Source organism: Bombina bombina, chromosome 4 (assembly GCF_027579735.1).
Source record: "Bombina bombina isolate aBomBom1 chromosome 4, aBomBom1.pri, whole genome shotgun sequence".
Lineage (NCBI taxonomy): Eukaryota > Metazoa > Chordata > Amphibia > Anura > Bombinatoridae > Bombina > Bombina bombina.
In genome coordinates, this window is record NC_069502.1 from 550,153,600 (window position 1) to 550,168,335 (window position 14,736).

Below are 14,736 nucleotides of genomic sequence, written 5' to 3' on the forward strand. Positions count from 1 at the left end.
AAGGATTCCTAAACTCCTAGAGTCCTATAAAATCCCTCCCCTATGGAAACTAGTCTTTGCTTTGCCTCCGCTGGGAGTAGGTGAACAATGAAGGTGCTCTAGATGTTTTATTTATGTGAAGGGATCTCATGCTGAGTTAAGGCCCATTTTCCCCAGTGCTGCTGGTTGACAGTGGGATGTATTGGGAGTGTTGGCTAGTGACACAATTACGCCTTCTGGTAGTTAGTCACAATCTTCCATAGGCGTCACGAGTTTATGCTGCACTTGCTTTTGAAAGTATCTGTCCTCCTGTTTGTTCTTTGCAGAAGAGTTCTACATATTTGTTACCAGGATTTAAGAATTTTATTCATCCTACTTTGTCTAAAATGATTTGAGGCTATGCAGCTTCAAGTAAGCGGAAAAGGTCAGTGTATGATTTTTAAATTATCTTTTTGATCCTTGTTTTCTGGTTTATCCTCTAAGGGTGAAATTGTTTCAGATGATCAAGAGTCTGTTTCTGATGATGATGTGGAATCATCCTTTTTTTTTTCTTTGGTCACTTTTATGGAGGTTTTAAATACTTTAGGGTTTCAAGATCATATGATTTCTAAGGAAAAGTCTATTCTATGCTTAGACTAGTCTGTTAAACGCTTAGCTTTGATTTCTTTTAGCCTACTGTTAAAACCTTTTTGTTTTTTTCCTGTCCCTGATGTTGTTGTCTCTGAGATACTTTCTTAGAAATGGTCTAAGCCAGGTAGTTCTTTTAATCCCAAATGTTTCCTTTGCCTTTTTTTAATTTTGAGCTTTAGGGATCTGTTTTTAAAGTGGATGGGGCTATTTCTACCTTGGCTAGACGTACTATAATTTCTTTGGTGTTTGCAGTTAGTGTTGCTTGTGTGGCGGCTGTTTTGTCCTTTTGGATTGATAGTAATTCTGAGCAGTTTTCTGGGGATTCTGCTTGTAAAGATTTTTAGACTCTTTTGGATTTGCTTTAAATGGACATGAAACACAAATTTTTTCTTTCATGATTAGAAAGAGCATGCAATTTTAAACAACTTTCTAATTTACTTCTATTATCTAATTTGTTTCATTCTCTTGATTTTCTTTGCTCAAAAACATATGTAGATAGGCTCAGTAGCTGCTGATTGGTGGATGCACATAGATGCCTCGTGTGATTGGCTTACCCATATGCATTGCTATTTCTTCAACAAAGGATATCTAAAAAATAAAACAAATTACATAATAGAAGTAAATTTGAATGTTGTTTAAAATTACATTCTATAACTGAATTATGAAATAATTTTTTGGGTTTAGTGTCCCTTTAATCTACTAATTATTATTATTATACTAATTATTATTATTATGCAATTATGGACACTATTAAGCTTTATGCTAAGAATATGTCTTTTTAGCAGTTCTTGTCAGAAGGACTTTATGGTTAGATTCTATTACTTCTTCTGTGACTGAAATTTCTGGGAACTTTTTTCTCCCTCAAAATAAGAAGTCTGGGTAAATTTTAGGCTTCTATTTGTTTTTCATTCCTTCTGTCTGTATAAGGAACATTTTTTTGCTTTCTCCTCTCAGAAATAATAATTTTTTAACCTTGCATGGTTTATTTGGAACATATTCCTTGGCCTACTTTTAATTTTAAGCTTTAGGGATCTGTTCCTAAAGTGGATGGTGCTATTTCTTCCTTGGCTAGACGTACTATAATTTCTTTGGCGTTTGCAGTTAGTGTCGCTTGTGTGGTGGCTGTTTTGTATATTTGGATTGATAGTAATTCTGAGAAGTTTTCTGGTTATTCTACTTGTAAAGATTTTTAGATTCTTTTGGATTTTCTTTAATCTACTAATGCTTTCATTTGGGAGGCTATTATTGATTCTATTAAGCTTTATGCTAAGAATGTCTTTTTAGCAGTTCCTTCCGTCTGTATAAGGAACATTTACTGTATTTGCTTTCTCCTCTCAGAAATAAGAATGTTTTAACCTTGCATGGTTTATTTTGAACATATTTATCAATCCTATAAACATATTCTTTTTTCCAAGTTAGCTTGTAGGTGTGGCCCCCATTCCAATTATTCTGTTTGGGGGTCAGGTTGCATTTTCAGGAGGTTTGGCTTCAGTCTTTTCAGGATCCCTGGGTACTAAATATAGTGGGGGGGGGGCGGTTCTTTTGTCTAAATAGAATTCTTTCAAGGCAAAGAATTCTTTCAAGGCAATTGCCGTTTTTTCATATCTGGTATCCATGGGAGTGATTGTTTCAGTTCCAATTTCGGAACAGGGGTTGGGATTTTATTCAATCCTCTTCATTTTCCCTAAAAAGGGAAGGCATTTTTAGGTTCTGAACTAATTTCTCAGAATTTCCATTTTGTAACTTAACACTATTCAAACTATTCTTTCTTTTTCATTGTCAGTTTATGTCGACAAACTATTTTCTATTGTTTGCTTTCCTGAACAAACTTTTTTCAGTTTGTTGATTTAACATTTGGTTGATTTTTTTCATAGGTTCTTGGTACACTTTTATCTGTGTTCAGATTTCAGGGTATCTTAGTATTTTCTTTCCTGGATGATATCCTGTTTCAGGTTCTTTCTTTTCGTTTAGCAGTATCTCTCTCTGTCAGACTTTGGTTATTTCTACAATAGCATGGTTGGAAAAATCAATTTTCCAAAGTGTTTACATGTTTCCCAGAGTTTCTTTTTTGGGTGCCCAGATAATATTGTTCTCAATTAGACTTTTTCATGAGATGCTATTCCATTTTCCTGTTTTTTGGCTTTTTGCATGTTTTTGGAAAGGTGCCAGGGTCAATCTCAGGGGTTTTTTTTGTTTGGATTTCAAAACAAGACATTTTCTGTCTTGGTTGCTGAGTCCTTAACCTACACTTCAAGTAGAGTCCTTTATTCATCCTGTTTGGACTGTGATCTTGCCAGATGCTAGTCTTGCAGGCTGACTAGTCTTGGGGTCCCAGAGAGCACAGGGAGTTTGGTTTCCTCAGGAGGCGAGGTTACCAATAATTGTTTTGGAACTATGTGCAATCTTCAGGGCTCTTCAGAGTTGGTCTCTGCTGGAAAGGGTTTTCCATCTTCTATTTTAGACAGTGCAGGCATACCTCAGAGATATTGCAGATTCAGTTCCAGACCACTGCAATAAAGTGAGTCACACAACTTTTTTAGTTTCCCAGTGCATACACTATATTGTGCAATAGCAATATGTAAAAAAACAGTGTACATACCTTAATTAAAAATACTTTATTGCTAAAAAATGCTAACCATCATCTTAGCCTTTACTGAGTTGTAAACTTATTGCTGGTGGTGTGTGTGTTTGTGTGTGTATGTATATATATATATATATATATATATATATATATATATATATATATATATATATATATGTGTGTGTGTGTGTGTGTGTTTATATATATATATATATATATATATGTGTGTGTTTGTGTGTGTATTTGCATGTGTATTTATGTGTATATATGTTGGAAAAATGTTTCTGATAGACTTGCTCAACTCAGGGTTTCAACAAAACTTAAATTTGTAAAAAAAAAAAACACGATATCTGTCAAACGCAATAAGCCAGGCGCAATAACATGGTACACAGTGGCTTATATAATTTATCATAGGGGATCTCTAAGCTTCTTAGCCATAGGAGTAGTATCAGATTCTTTCTTGGTGCAGTTCATATTACAGGGGTAAACAAGCAGATCTCCCTAGCTGGACATCCTTGTATTCGGGGGAGTGGTCTTCTTCAGGATATTTTCTATATCAAAGTGGAATTTGATGCCTCTCAGAGTTAGACATGATGGCCTCTTGGTTAAACTACATACTACTCAGATTCTTTGCAATTTTCAGGGATTCTCTGGTGGAGTTTGTGGAAGCTCTAGTAGTTTCTTGGTTTTTTCAACTAGTTTATATTTTTCTTCCTCTGATTTTTCATACCAAGAGTGATTATCGGGATCAGACAAGAGGGGTCATCAGTCATTCTGATTGCTCTGGTTTAGCATCACAGGATTAGCTTTGCTGAGTTTATTCAGATGCCTTCTTTGGGAATTTCCTCTTTTCCGTTACTTTCTGTCTTTAGGTCTGTTTTTCATTGGGATTTCAAATCTCTAAGCTTGATGGCATGGAGATTGAATAGTTAGTTCTTTAGACTGAGTTTTTTTCTTATTTTGTGGCTGTGTCTTTGTTTTCTGTTCGTAAGCCTGTGACTAGGATGATTTATCAGAAGGTCTGGGAAGGCCTTTATTTCCTAATGTGTGGATCGTGGGTTTTTTCTTGGCATTCTTTTAGAATTCCTTGGTTTTGATAGTTTCTTCATGATAGTTTAGATAATGGTTTGTCCAGTTTTTCTTGAAAGGTCAGTTTTCTGCTCTTTCAGTTTTTGTTCCACAGTAAGATCTTTCTGTTGTTCAGTGTTTTGTTCAGACGTCAGTCTAAATTAAGCCTAATATTAAACCAATTTCTCCTATTTGAAACCTTAATATTGCTCTAATATTGTCTTTTGAGCCCTCTGCATTATGTGGATATTCAGCTTTTGTCTTGGAAAGTTGTATTCTTTGTGGCAGTCTCTTTCCCCAGCAGGGTTGCTTAATTCAATTGTCTGGTTTTTATTGTGATCCTCCTTATCTTATTTTTTCTTTTATATAAGGCAGTGTTGAGGACTATATTATTTACACGGTTGCTGTTCCTTCTTTTTGTTGTTTTTTCTAGTATTCTTACGAGAGGCTTCTCTTTAATTTAGATGATGTTAGAGTTGTGAAGTATTTTCTGCTAGATACAAGTTAGTTTTTTGTCTTCTGGTCTATTTGTTCTTTTTTTCTACTTCTACAATAGGGCAGAAATCTTCGGCTGTGGCTTGGCTTTTTATTTGAAGAGCTTATTTTTTTCAGTTGCTTTATCATGGGCCTTTAGAATGAGACTTCTGTTGATCAAAGTTGCTAGATGGCTATTTGGTCTTCTTTGCATATTCTTGCTAAATTCTGTTGTTTGGTGTTTTTGCTTCTTTAGAAGGAGCTTTTGGTAATATTTTATATTTATAATAATGTGAAAAAAGAGATCCTACCTTCATTTCTCGTGGACCTCTGTGCTTGTGTATTTGTTTCCCAGGAGTCATTGCTTGTAGACTCTCACCACCTGTATGAAAGAAAACTTAATTTATGCTTACCTTTCTTTCATGTTGGTGAGAGTCCACAAGACCCCATCCTGTTATTTTTTATGGTGGTAGTTCAGTTTTGTTTTTTGTGCCTCTTTTTTCATTGCTCATTTTTTTCACTATTTTACCCTTTACTACCTCTTTTTGGCTGTAAGTCATAGTAGTTTTCATAGAGGTGGGAGGAGTTTTATAGAGCTCTTGCAGTTTGGGAATCTTTGCTTTCTCCTTGTGGTCAGGAAGAGTAATTCTCAGGAGTAATGGATGGTAGACTCTCACCACCATGAAATAAATTAATTTATCAGGTAAGCATAAATTGTTTTATTTTTTTATTTTACTCTTTTGAAATGTTACTTATTTTTTGGACATTTATATTTGTTTTGTTAAATATTGTTATAGTGTCCCATTTTCTGCACCTGGTCAAATACTCGTAATGTAAACTGCTTACTTTGAAAATGGCATATGCTTAAACATTGAAAGTTTGTCATTGTCTCTTTTGTGCAGGTGATTATATTTATTTAAGCAATCCTCAGGGTGATTTTCAGAAATCAAAGGTTGAAATGCTGGAGGATGTTTTTCTTTTAGCGGCTGGAACAGGTCTAACGCCAATGGTTAAGCTGCTGATGCACATTTTAACTAATGTTTATAGCCTTAGGTAGGTATTGAATTGTGTCTGTGTGAGTGTATTGAGTTAGCATGATATATTTTTCTATATTGTTCTTTCTTTTGTTCTTTCTTTTCTTTATATATATACATATACATACAAATTGCGGCACTTTCACATAGATGTTTGAAATATTTTAATTTAAAACTAGATTGATTTATATGTTATACATTATAGCATTTTAATTGTTTTAAAAACATTTATTTATTTTTATTTTTTTGATCATACATCTATTTTGACGTGTTTTAATTTATTTTCTCCCACATTCATGGAAACATATTTAGGTCTAGTGGGGTATACTAGGATATCTGCTTGGAATAATTAATAACATCTCAGAAGGCTTATGAGTGTTGCTTCACCTTGACACATTACTTTATTATTTACTAAAGCGCAGTCTTCACTAGTAATTTCTGCTAAAATCTTTTAAAGGGGCACTAAAGTTTTATGATTCAGGTAGAGCTTGCATTTAAAAAAAAATATACAATGAGCAAAAAGATACGCTGAGTCTCTCAGTAGATCCAAAAAAGGTTTATTCATGAGCAGGCTTCAAAAAGAGAAACAAGGTAAGCTCCTACCTGACGCGTTTTGTGCATGCCTACATGCTCTTCATCAGAGATAGTTGTCTCAGCTGCTCTGGGTCCGTATAAAGGTGAATGGGACCAATCAAAAGGAAGGTGAATTTTAACCCTTGATATGTATAGCAAAAAGCTTATGCTATTAATCAAAGGGGTAAGTTCATGTAATGTAGATGATTGGGTTAATGGCATTGACATGCTACACTGCTCCAGAGCAAAAAGAGACATTTCAGAACATGTTAATTCTTATAACAATTATCTAACATGCAGTGTCCATTAATAATGAAAGTGTGTGCACGAATATTCATGTATACTTTTGTATTCGCATAGTACATGTAAGTTATAATAATGAAAAATAAAAAATAATAAAACAACACAAGATAATAAAAAACAAATTACAAAGCAGTAGCATGGGACTGTTTTAACTCTCTATTCTTTCAAAGGAAGACTAGGTGATATATGGGAGTCAAATGCCCCCCCTCATAATCTATCTATGTATACTTAGTTGTAATATTGCTAGCTATTAGTAAAGAGAGAGCTTATATTCTTTATGAATTTTGCTTTTACTTGATTATAATAATAACTAGTGGTTGCCGAGCCCCTCTACATTATAGTTAGTTCAGTAGGGGAAAGTAAGAGGCAAACCATTGCAATTTATTGAAACAAAGTTAGTGGTCTAAAGGGGAAGGAAGACAATAGGAGAAGAGAAAAATTAAACAGGAAACCCTAGACTTATAGGTCATTGTATTAAATGCTATTTTAAGTGTGTTGGAGAAATGGAGTTCTGTTGTATAGAACTACCACTATAGTCCTATGCTAGGGGGCAGGTTAAAGCTGGTTGAAACAACCCATTTCTAAAACAGTGACATTGCCACGCTGAATCTGCATTGTCAGCAACAAAAATTGTTTGTGACATTGCAGATTAGTGATTCTTAACCGATAAATGAATATATAAAAGAAAAAAGGTTTTTTTTAGATAATAAAATAAGAACGGATGGGATTGTAGTAGTAGGGGATACATACTCTGGTGGGGAAATTAGGAATAGGAAAGAGATCTAAATAAAAAATGTTTATAATGTATATATGGGATTGAGAATTCTTTTCTGGAGGCTCTTTTTATCATTATATTATGTTAATGGTTACCTAAATGTTCAGATTAACTTTTGTATATCTAATTGATTATTTATTACTAGAAATCACTGCCAATGGTTCAGAAGTAGGGAATTTGTTTTGCTCTACTACTTCGTTAATTGGTTGACATGGAAAGACATCTAGGTAAACTAAATGAACTAAAATGAACTATGTAATTTATTTTTGTTTTTGTGTATCTGATGGCGAGAGTTTCAATTGGATCTTACCTATTGGATTAGATGGGCTAAAATAAGCTATGATATGTTTTTGTGTATCTGATAAGGGGAGTTACACTTAAATTTTATCTATAAGATCTATCTTATGTTGTAATAGTCTCTTAGTTCCTAATCTATGAATAAGTTCACATCATATCTCTTATTCATACCTTGTGGTGTTCTAGTCTGAAGTGTAAAAATCTAGTATACTTCTCTCCTGAAGAGTGTCTTATTTCTCCTACATTGGTGTATCCGGTCCACTGCTTCATCCTTACTTGGGATATTCTCAATCCCTACAGGAAGTGGCAAAGAGAGCACACAGCAAAGCTGTCCATATAGCTCCCCTCAGGCTCCGCCCCCCTAGTCATTCTCTTTGCCGCTCTAACTAGTAGCATCTCCAGGGGGGTGGTAAAGAGTATGTGGTGTTTAAGGCGACTGCGACCTCTCTGTCCTTCTGGCTAAAAAGCATCATCCGGTTGGCTTATGAGACTGCTGGAAGGCAGCATCCTGAATGAATTACAGCTCACTCTACTAGAGCTGTGGCTTCCACATGGGCTTTCAAGAATGAGGCTTCTGTTGAACAGATTTGTAAGGCAGCGACTTGGTCTTCACTGCATACGTTTGCCAAATTTTACAAATTCGATACTTTTGCTTCTTCGGAGGCTATTTTTGGGAGAAAGGTTTTGCAAGCAGTGGTGCCTTCCGTTTAGGTTACCTGACTTGTTCCCTCCCTTCATCCGTGTCCTAAAGCTTTGGTATTGGTTCCCACAAGTAAGGATGAAGCCGTGGACCGGATACACCAATGTAGGAGAAAACAGAATTTATGTTTACCTGATAAATTTCTTTCTCCTACGGTGTATCCGGTCCACGGCCCCCCTGGCATTTTGGTCAGGTTTAAATTATTTTTTGTAAACTACAGTCACCACTGCACCCTATGGTTCTCCTTTTTCTCCTAACCGTCAGTCGAATAACTGGGGGGGCGGAGCCTGAGGGGAGCTATATGGACAGCTTTGCTGAGTGCTCTCTTTGCCACTTCCTGTAGGGATTGAGAATATCCCACAAGTAAGGATGAAGCCGTGGACCGGATACACCGTAGGAGAAAGAAATTTATCAGGCAAACATAAATTCTGTTTTCTATCTCCTCCTAATGGATCTTTTGCTATGTGTTCTATTTCCTTAAATGAAAAGTTAATGAGTTTGTGTTCATATGTATGAAAGTGCTTCGCCACTGGGGTTCTTGGTGTATCTTCCTCTATTGAAATGAGATGTTCCCTAATACGATCTTTGAGTGAGCGTGTTATGCTTATATATTGTTGTAGACAAGATTTACATGTAATAAGGTATATGATATGAGTGGATGTGCAGTCCATTCTTTGGGTTATTGGGTATATCTTATTTGTTTGTGAGGAATTAAAAGTGTGGCTTTTTTCCGTATATGAACAACTTTTACATGGGATACGGCCACATTTATAGTTGCCTTTTGTAGGTGTGAGCCAGTTTATATTGGCTGGAATTTTGTTCTTTTAAAAAAAAAAAAAAAAAAAAGCTTCTTGATTTTCTTCCATTGTCAATTTTTTGTGGATTTTTTTTATTTACACACACTTTCTGAGGCACCAGTTCCTACTGAGCATGTGCATGAGTTCACAGTGTATACCTATATGAGTCTGTAAATGGCTGATGGCTGTCACATGATGCAGTGGGCAGGGAAATGGAAGCAGTCTGAAACTTTTTTGGAAGCATTCTACTAGTATTTTGCATTGTCTTTTATTGTGTATTTGTCTGTTATGTGAGTCTAGTGTATTTAATGGCATTCATAATTTTTTTCTTGTTATGCAGTCTTATAAACATATTAATCATTTGGCATTGGACATTCCTGAATGTTTATTTTATTTTTGGGATCCTTTTTTTTTCTCTTCTTCCTGAAAGATACTGTCCGTGTTCTGCTAACCAGGGCTCGTCAGGGGTGGGATCGTCAGGAACAGATAAGCCCTCTGGGGAAGCGGTTTCCTCTGAGGCTTCAGGGGTCCAACCCTTGGGGCCGGGGTCGTCAGTTGCCCCGGCGTAGGTAAGTCTTTCCTTTCGTTATAGACTGGTGCTCCTTTGTGTCCTTCTGAGACATGTTTTGGCAGTGCTGGAGGATTCCTGTCCTAATGGGTCGATGGATCCTCGGTCTTCCGTTCCAGATGGCAAGCTTCTATTTTTTGGTTATCTTATTCCAGTTGATCTTTGGAAGAATCGGGTCTCTGACTGGCTGGTCCTGATAGTGTGTCCATTCTTCATGGGCGTTTACCTGCGGGTGCTGCCTTCATTTACTTTGATCCGGTTAGGATGTATTTTATTTAATTTTGAGAAGCTCATGTCTGTTATAGTTTTTCCTTTTGGAAAACATTTCTTTCTTGAATTTGATACTAGCAATTTTGTGGTCGCTTTAGCACTTCCGTGGAAGTTTGATAATAAGTGTTAGGACATTATTATGTCTGTCATTTTTTTGTCAATCCCTACTAGGGATTCGACTTTTCTGTGGCCTTGGACAGTTCCGAGGTGCCCTATATATCAGGCTGGTCCTTGTCGGGCACTAGTTTTTCTGTTCCTTGATGTCTATATCATCACGTGGTGCCCGTTATAACTGGCTGGCCCGGTTGGGGTGCCGAGTTTGCTCACTCTGGTGAGGGGTTTGTTTTTCTCGATTATATATGTTATAGGAGGCCTTTTTGTTCCTAGATGTTAGGCTGGCCTTCTTTATTCCTTTGGGTGGGGCATCAGAGGGGATTGGGCTCAGTCCTCAATGTCCTGTTCCTAAATGTTGGCTGGGTTATCGTATTCGGACCCTGCTAAGGCTTACTCTGAGGGTTCCGGAGGTCCTTTGGCCTCGGAGCTAGAGTTCTCTTCCCGATGGGGTTGGAAGTTCAGATGACTCTTGGGATATCCGTGGTACCAAGTTAGGTGGCGATTCTCGTTTCCTCTTATGGTATTCTTTTTCTGGAATGTCCTTTGTGAATCCTTGGTGACTATACCTCTTCCTTATGGGGTTGAGGTTGCAGTGCCGCTTTTTCCCCTTCCTTGGGGCTGGTTTTTTGGTTATCTGTTTTCTGAAGCTCAGGTTTTTGGCCCTTTGTTTCCCCCTAAGGTATCTCGGCTGCTTCCATATTTTTGGAACCCTGGAGATTGTGTCATCTCTTTTTCATGTGGTTGCCCCTGCTAGGCGTTTAGGTTGCCTACGGCCACTCCACCCTGAAGGCGCCCGATCTTGTCTGATCTCGGGAGATAAGCAGGGTCGGGCATGGTTAGTACTTGGAATGCTTGTTCATTCATAAATTCCTTGAGCTGTAGGGGTTTCTGGGAGTTTGATCCTGAGAGGATTTTTGGATACTATCAATCTTCTCGATCTAGATTTGTAGGTTTTGAGCGTTGTTCTCTTGTAAGTTTTCCTTAGTCTTTAGACTTATTGTCCCTCGAGGCTTTAGGGGTTAAGCTCCCTGTCTCTGGGATACTTACGTGAACGTTCAGTGTCCAAGGTCCCTTGGATGTGGCTTTGATTGCATCACCTGTGGTGCAAGGTCTTCTCTCGATGGGGTAACCCGTGGGTTCCTCGGGGGTTATTAGTTTGAAGCGGGTTCCGGGTGTCCAGTTTTATGGCCCTGATCCTTGTCTTTGACTGGTCGTTTTTGGGTTTTTCTGTGTCGTAATCTCTTAGTTGGATCTGGACGTCCTAGTTTTCCAGTTCCGGAACGTCCTCTTGTCTCTTCGGCGGGGTTTCTTTCTTTTAAAGGAGAATTTTAATTCTTCTGGGCTGGCTGAAGTGTCCGGATGGTTCCTTTCAAGCGGTATTGTCCTTTTGACGTCCGTCTACAGCTTTACGCTCCATTCCTGTGGGTGGGTGAGCGGTTATGTTTGCATTTCCCCCCCCTTTTTGGGGGAGGACTGGGCATACCACAGTATCCGCCTAGTTCCCCGGAGGTCCTTTTCTTCCTCTGTTCAGTGGGGTCCTCCCTGCCTTGTGTGCAGGATGTCGTGTAATGGGGTTGGATTCTGGTGTCATGCCATTTCTGTAGTCTCAGTATGGGGTCTCTTTTTTTGGGAGTGCCCCTTCTATTGGGAAGGGAGCTGTTTCTGGACTCTGGAACCCGAGCTCGTCCTTGGGGGGTCTGGATCCCCTCCTCCTCATTCCGGAGGGTCTTGGTGGTTGGGGAACTTTTATTTCCCTTGTCTTTTTCGGACATTGCCAGTCGCTTTGGTACTGGGTCCGATTCCTCGTAGTGGGGGTCAGGGATCTGACGGCCCTGTTGAGCCTTGACCGCATATCATCAATAGATAGTTTGGACCTGCCTTAGGTGGGAGGTTTTGTGCTGTTTCCTTTCCTCAGCAGGTAGCTCTTGCTCTGCTGGTTTTTGGGTGCTATCCTTTCCTCCCTGTCTTCTTGGGAGGGAGTTGCTCTGCACCTTTTTCTTCTGAGTTTTTCCTCTGGCAGAGTGCTGGTGCAGATTCCTAGTTTTTGTTTAGCTAGTGTTGGCAGCTTGTGTCCGCTGAGACCTCTTTTGCAGATGGAAGTCTGTGGCTTCATCTGGAGCAGACTTGGATATTATGGTGCTGTTTTTAGCAGTTCCCGGGAGGTTTTATCCTTGGTTATCCTTGAGTTTTCACCCTGTGTATGGGAGGGGGTCTATCTTGTCCCTCTAAGGTTCCAGGTTTGGGGCGTTACTTGGCCCCTTGGACTTTCATGCAGATAGGGGTCTGGGATTTTTCCTCTCTTCTCTCTGCTCGGTCGGTAGGGTTCGATGCATTTTTTTGTCCTGTTGCATCCTTAGTTGCGCTCTTGTAGTCATGCTCGGGGTTCTTTATTGCCCTAGTTGTTTGTCTGGTGGTCCCCTTTGGACTCTCGTATCTGAGTTCTTCTTCTTTTTCTTCCCTTCTGGGAGAATGGTCAGGGGTGAGTTTCTGTGTGGGCTCGGAGCCTGCGGGACTTTGTCTCCTCTGAGGCCTTTGTGCTCGGTTGAGTCTAGTGATTCTGAGCAGTCTCTATCAAGGGCCTTGCTGGTTTTAACTGATGGGTAGTTACTTGGTCCTTCTGCTTCCGATGAAGCATTTTTTTTTGGTAGTGTTTTGGGTGATTTCAAATGGTGGTGCCCTTAGAAGGGGCCGCCTCTTGTACCCGCCCATTTTCATTCAGTGTCCAATAAAGCTTGGGTATTGTTTTCCCAAAAGTTATGAATGCAGCTGTGGACTCTCCCCGTTTAAGAAGAAAAACTTAAATTATGCTTACCTGATCATTTACTTTTCTTCTGACCTGGAGAGTCCACAGCTCCCCGCTCACGTTTTTATGTATGGGGAGGCCATATTTTTTATTCTTCTGGCACCTTTTTCACCCTGGTATTTCTCCTACTGTTCCTTCTTCCCTCAGCAGAATGACTGGGGGATGAGGGAGTGGGGGAGGTATTTAAGCTTTTGGATGGGGTATCTTTGCCTCCTCCTGGTGGCAAGGTTCTGTATTTACCAAAAGTAATGAATGCAGCTGTGGACTCTCCCCGTCATAAGAAAGGAAAATTATCAGGTAAGCATAATTTAAGTTATTTCAAAGGTAATGAATAAGTTTCAGATCAAACCTTTCAGGGGAAGGTTTTTCCTGTCTCATTTTCCAAACAATCCTTTAATGGTAAAGTCCTTTTTTTCAGTCTGTCTAAGATCTAGAATCTATGGGAGTTTTTGTTCCAGTTTCAATATCGGTACAGGGTTTGGGGTTTTATTCCAATCTCTTTATTGTTGCCAAGAAGGAAGGAAACTAAAGTCCTGTTCTGCATTTAAAGATTCTTAACAAGTTTCTCAGGGTTCCTACTTCCAAGATGGAGACTATCCGGACTAGTCTGCCTCTTGTTCAGCAAGGACAGTTTATGTTGACAATATATTTAAAGGGTGCTTAACTTCATGTTTCTATTTACAAGGATCATCATCAGTTTCTAAGATTTGCTTTCCTGGACAAGCACTTTCAGTTTGTTGCTCTTCTCTGGGGTATGGTTACTGCTCCCAGGGTATTTATAAAAGTTCTTGTAACACTTTTATCTCTAATAACCGCTTATGGTGTTTTGGTGGTTCCTTACCTGCACAATACCTTTACATTTAGCAATACCTCACACCAAGAGACTTTTTGTTGTTTCTTCAAAAGCATTGTTGGAGAATCAATTTTTCAAAGAGTTTTCTTAGTCCAGAGTCACCTTTTTTATGTGCCATAATAGATGCAGTCTCCATGAGACTTTGTCTAACAGATCAAAAAAACTGAAGCTATCCTCAGCTTGTTGAAGTCTTCAGTCTGTTCTCTTTTCCCTCTATAGGTCTTTGTATTGATGTGTTAGGTCTGATGATAGCAGCATTGGATGCTATTCTTTTTGTTCGGTTTCACATGAAGCCTCTCTTGCTTTGTATGCCTTGTCAATGGTGCAGGAATCATACTCAACTTTATCAAAGTATTTGTCTGGATTTGAGAACACGTCAATACCTGTCTTGGTTGATGGATCATAATTCCATAATTCAAGGGGCTTACTTTTTTCATCCTATTTGGACTGTGTTTTTCATCCTTCTCCTACGAGGCCAAGAACAAAACTAGGAGAGAGATGGAAGGTGGGAGGGATTTTAAGCTCTGATATGGGTTCTTGACCTCTTCCTAGTGGCGGGAAATATATCCCATATGTTATGGAGGACTGTGGACCATCATCATTTTACAAAATAAATATTATTTTTGCTTACCTGATAAATTAATTTATTTCGGGTGTTCAGAGATCTGCTAAATCCTATCTGCTGGGGGGGGGAGTTGACGCTGTTACGTCAGCACGCAACAAAGCACAGCGCAGAGGGAGGCACGGACCCAATAGCGGCGGAGACGAAGCCGCGTCCGATACCAACTCTGAGGTGAGCTGCACCAGAATTGACATCCTCGAGAGTGCCGCAAGGGAGAAGCTGTGCCGTGGACGACCACGCAATTTGCTATATACAGCGCAACAAGAAGGGTCTTGCGGTCAGTCTTCTCTGACTG

At 38.9% G+C, this 14,736-nt stretch overlaps 1 protein-coding gene across 1 annotated transcript in view; it reads left to right on the forward strand.

Moving 5' to 3' along the window:
* LOC128656538 (cytochrome b5 reductase 4) overlaps positions 1-14,736 on the forward strand; it is a 1,054,602-nt gene that overhangs the window by 878,624 nt on the left and 161,242 nt on the right. Inside the window, exon 13 of the mRNA XM_053710489.1 lies at positions 5,635-5,785. Coding sequence (XP_053566464.1) covers positions 5,635-5,785 — 151 coding nt within the window. The remainder of the gene's footprint in view (positions 1-5,634; positions 5,786-14,736) is intronic.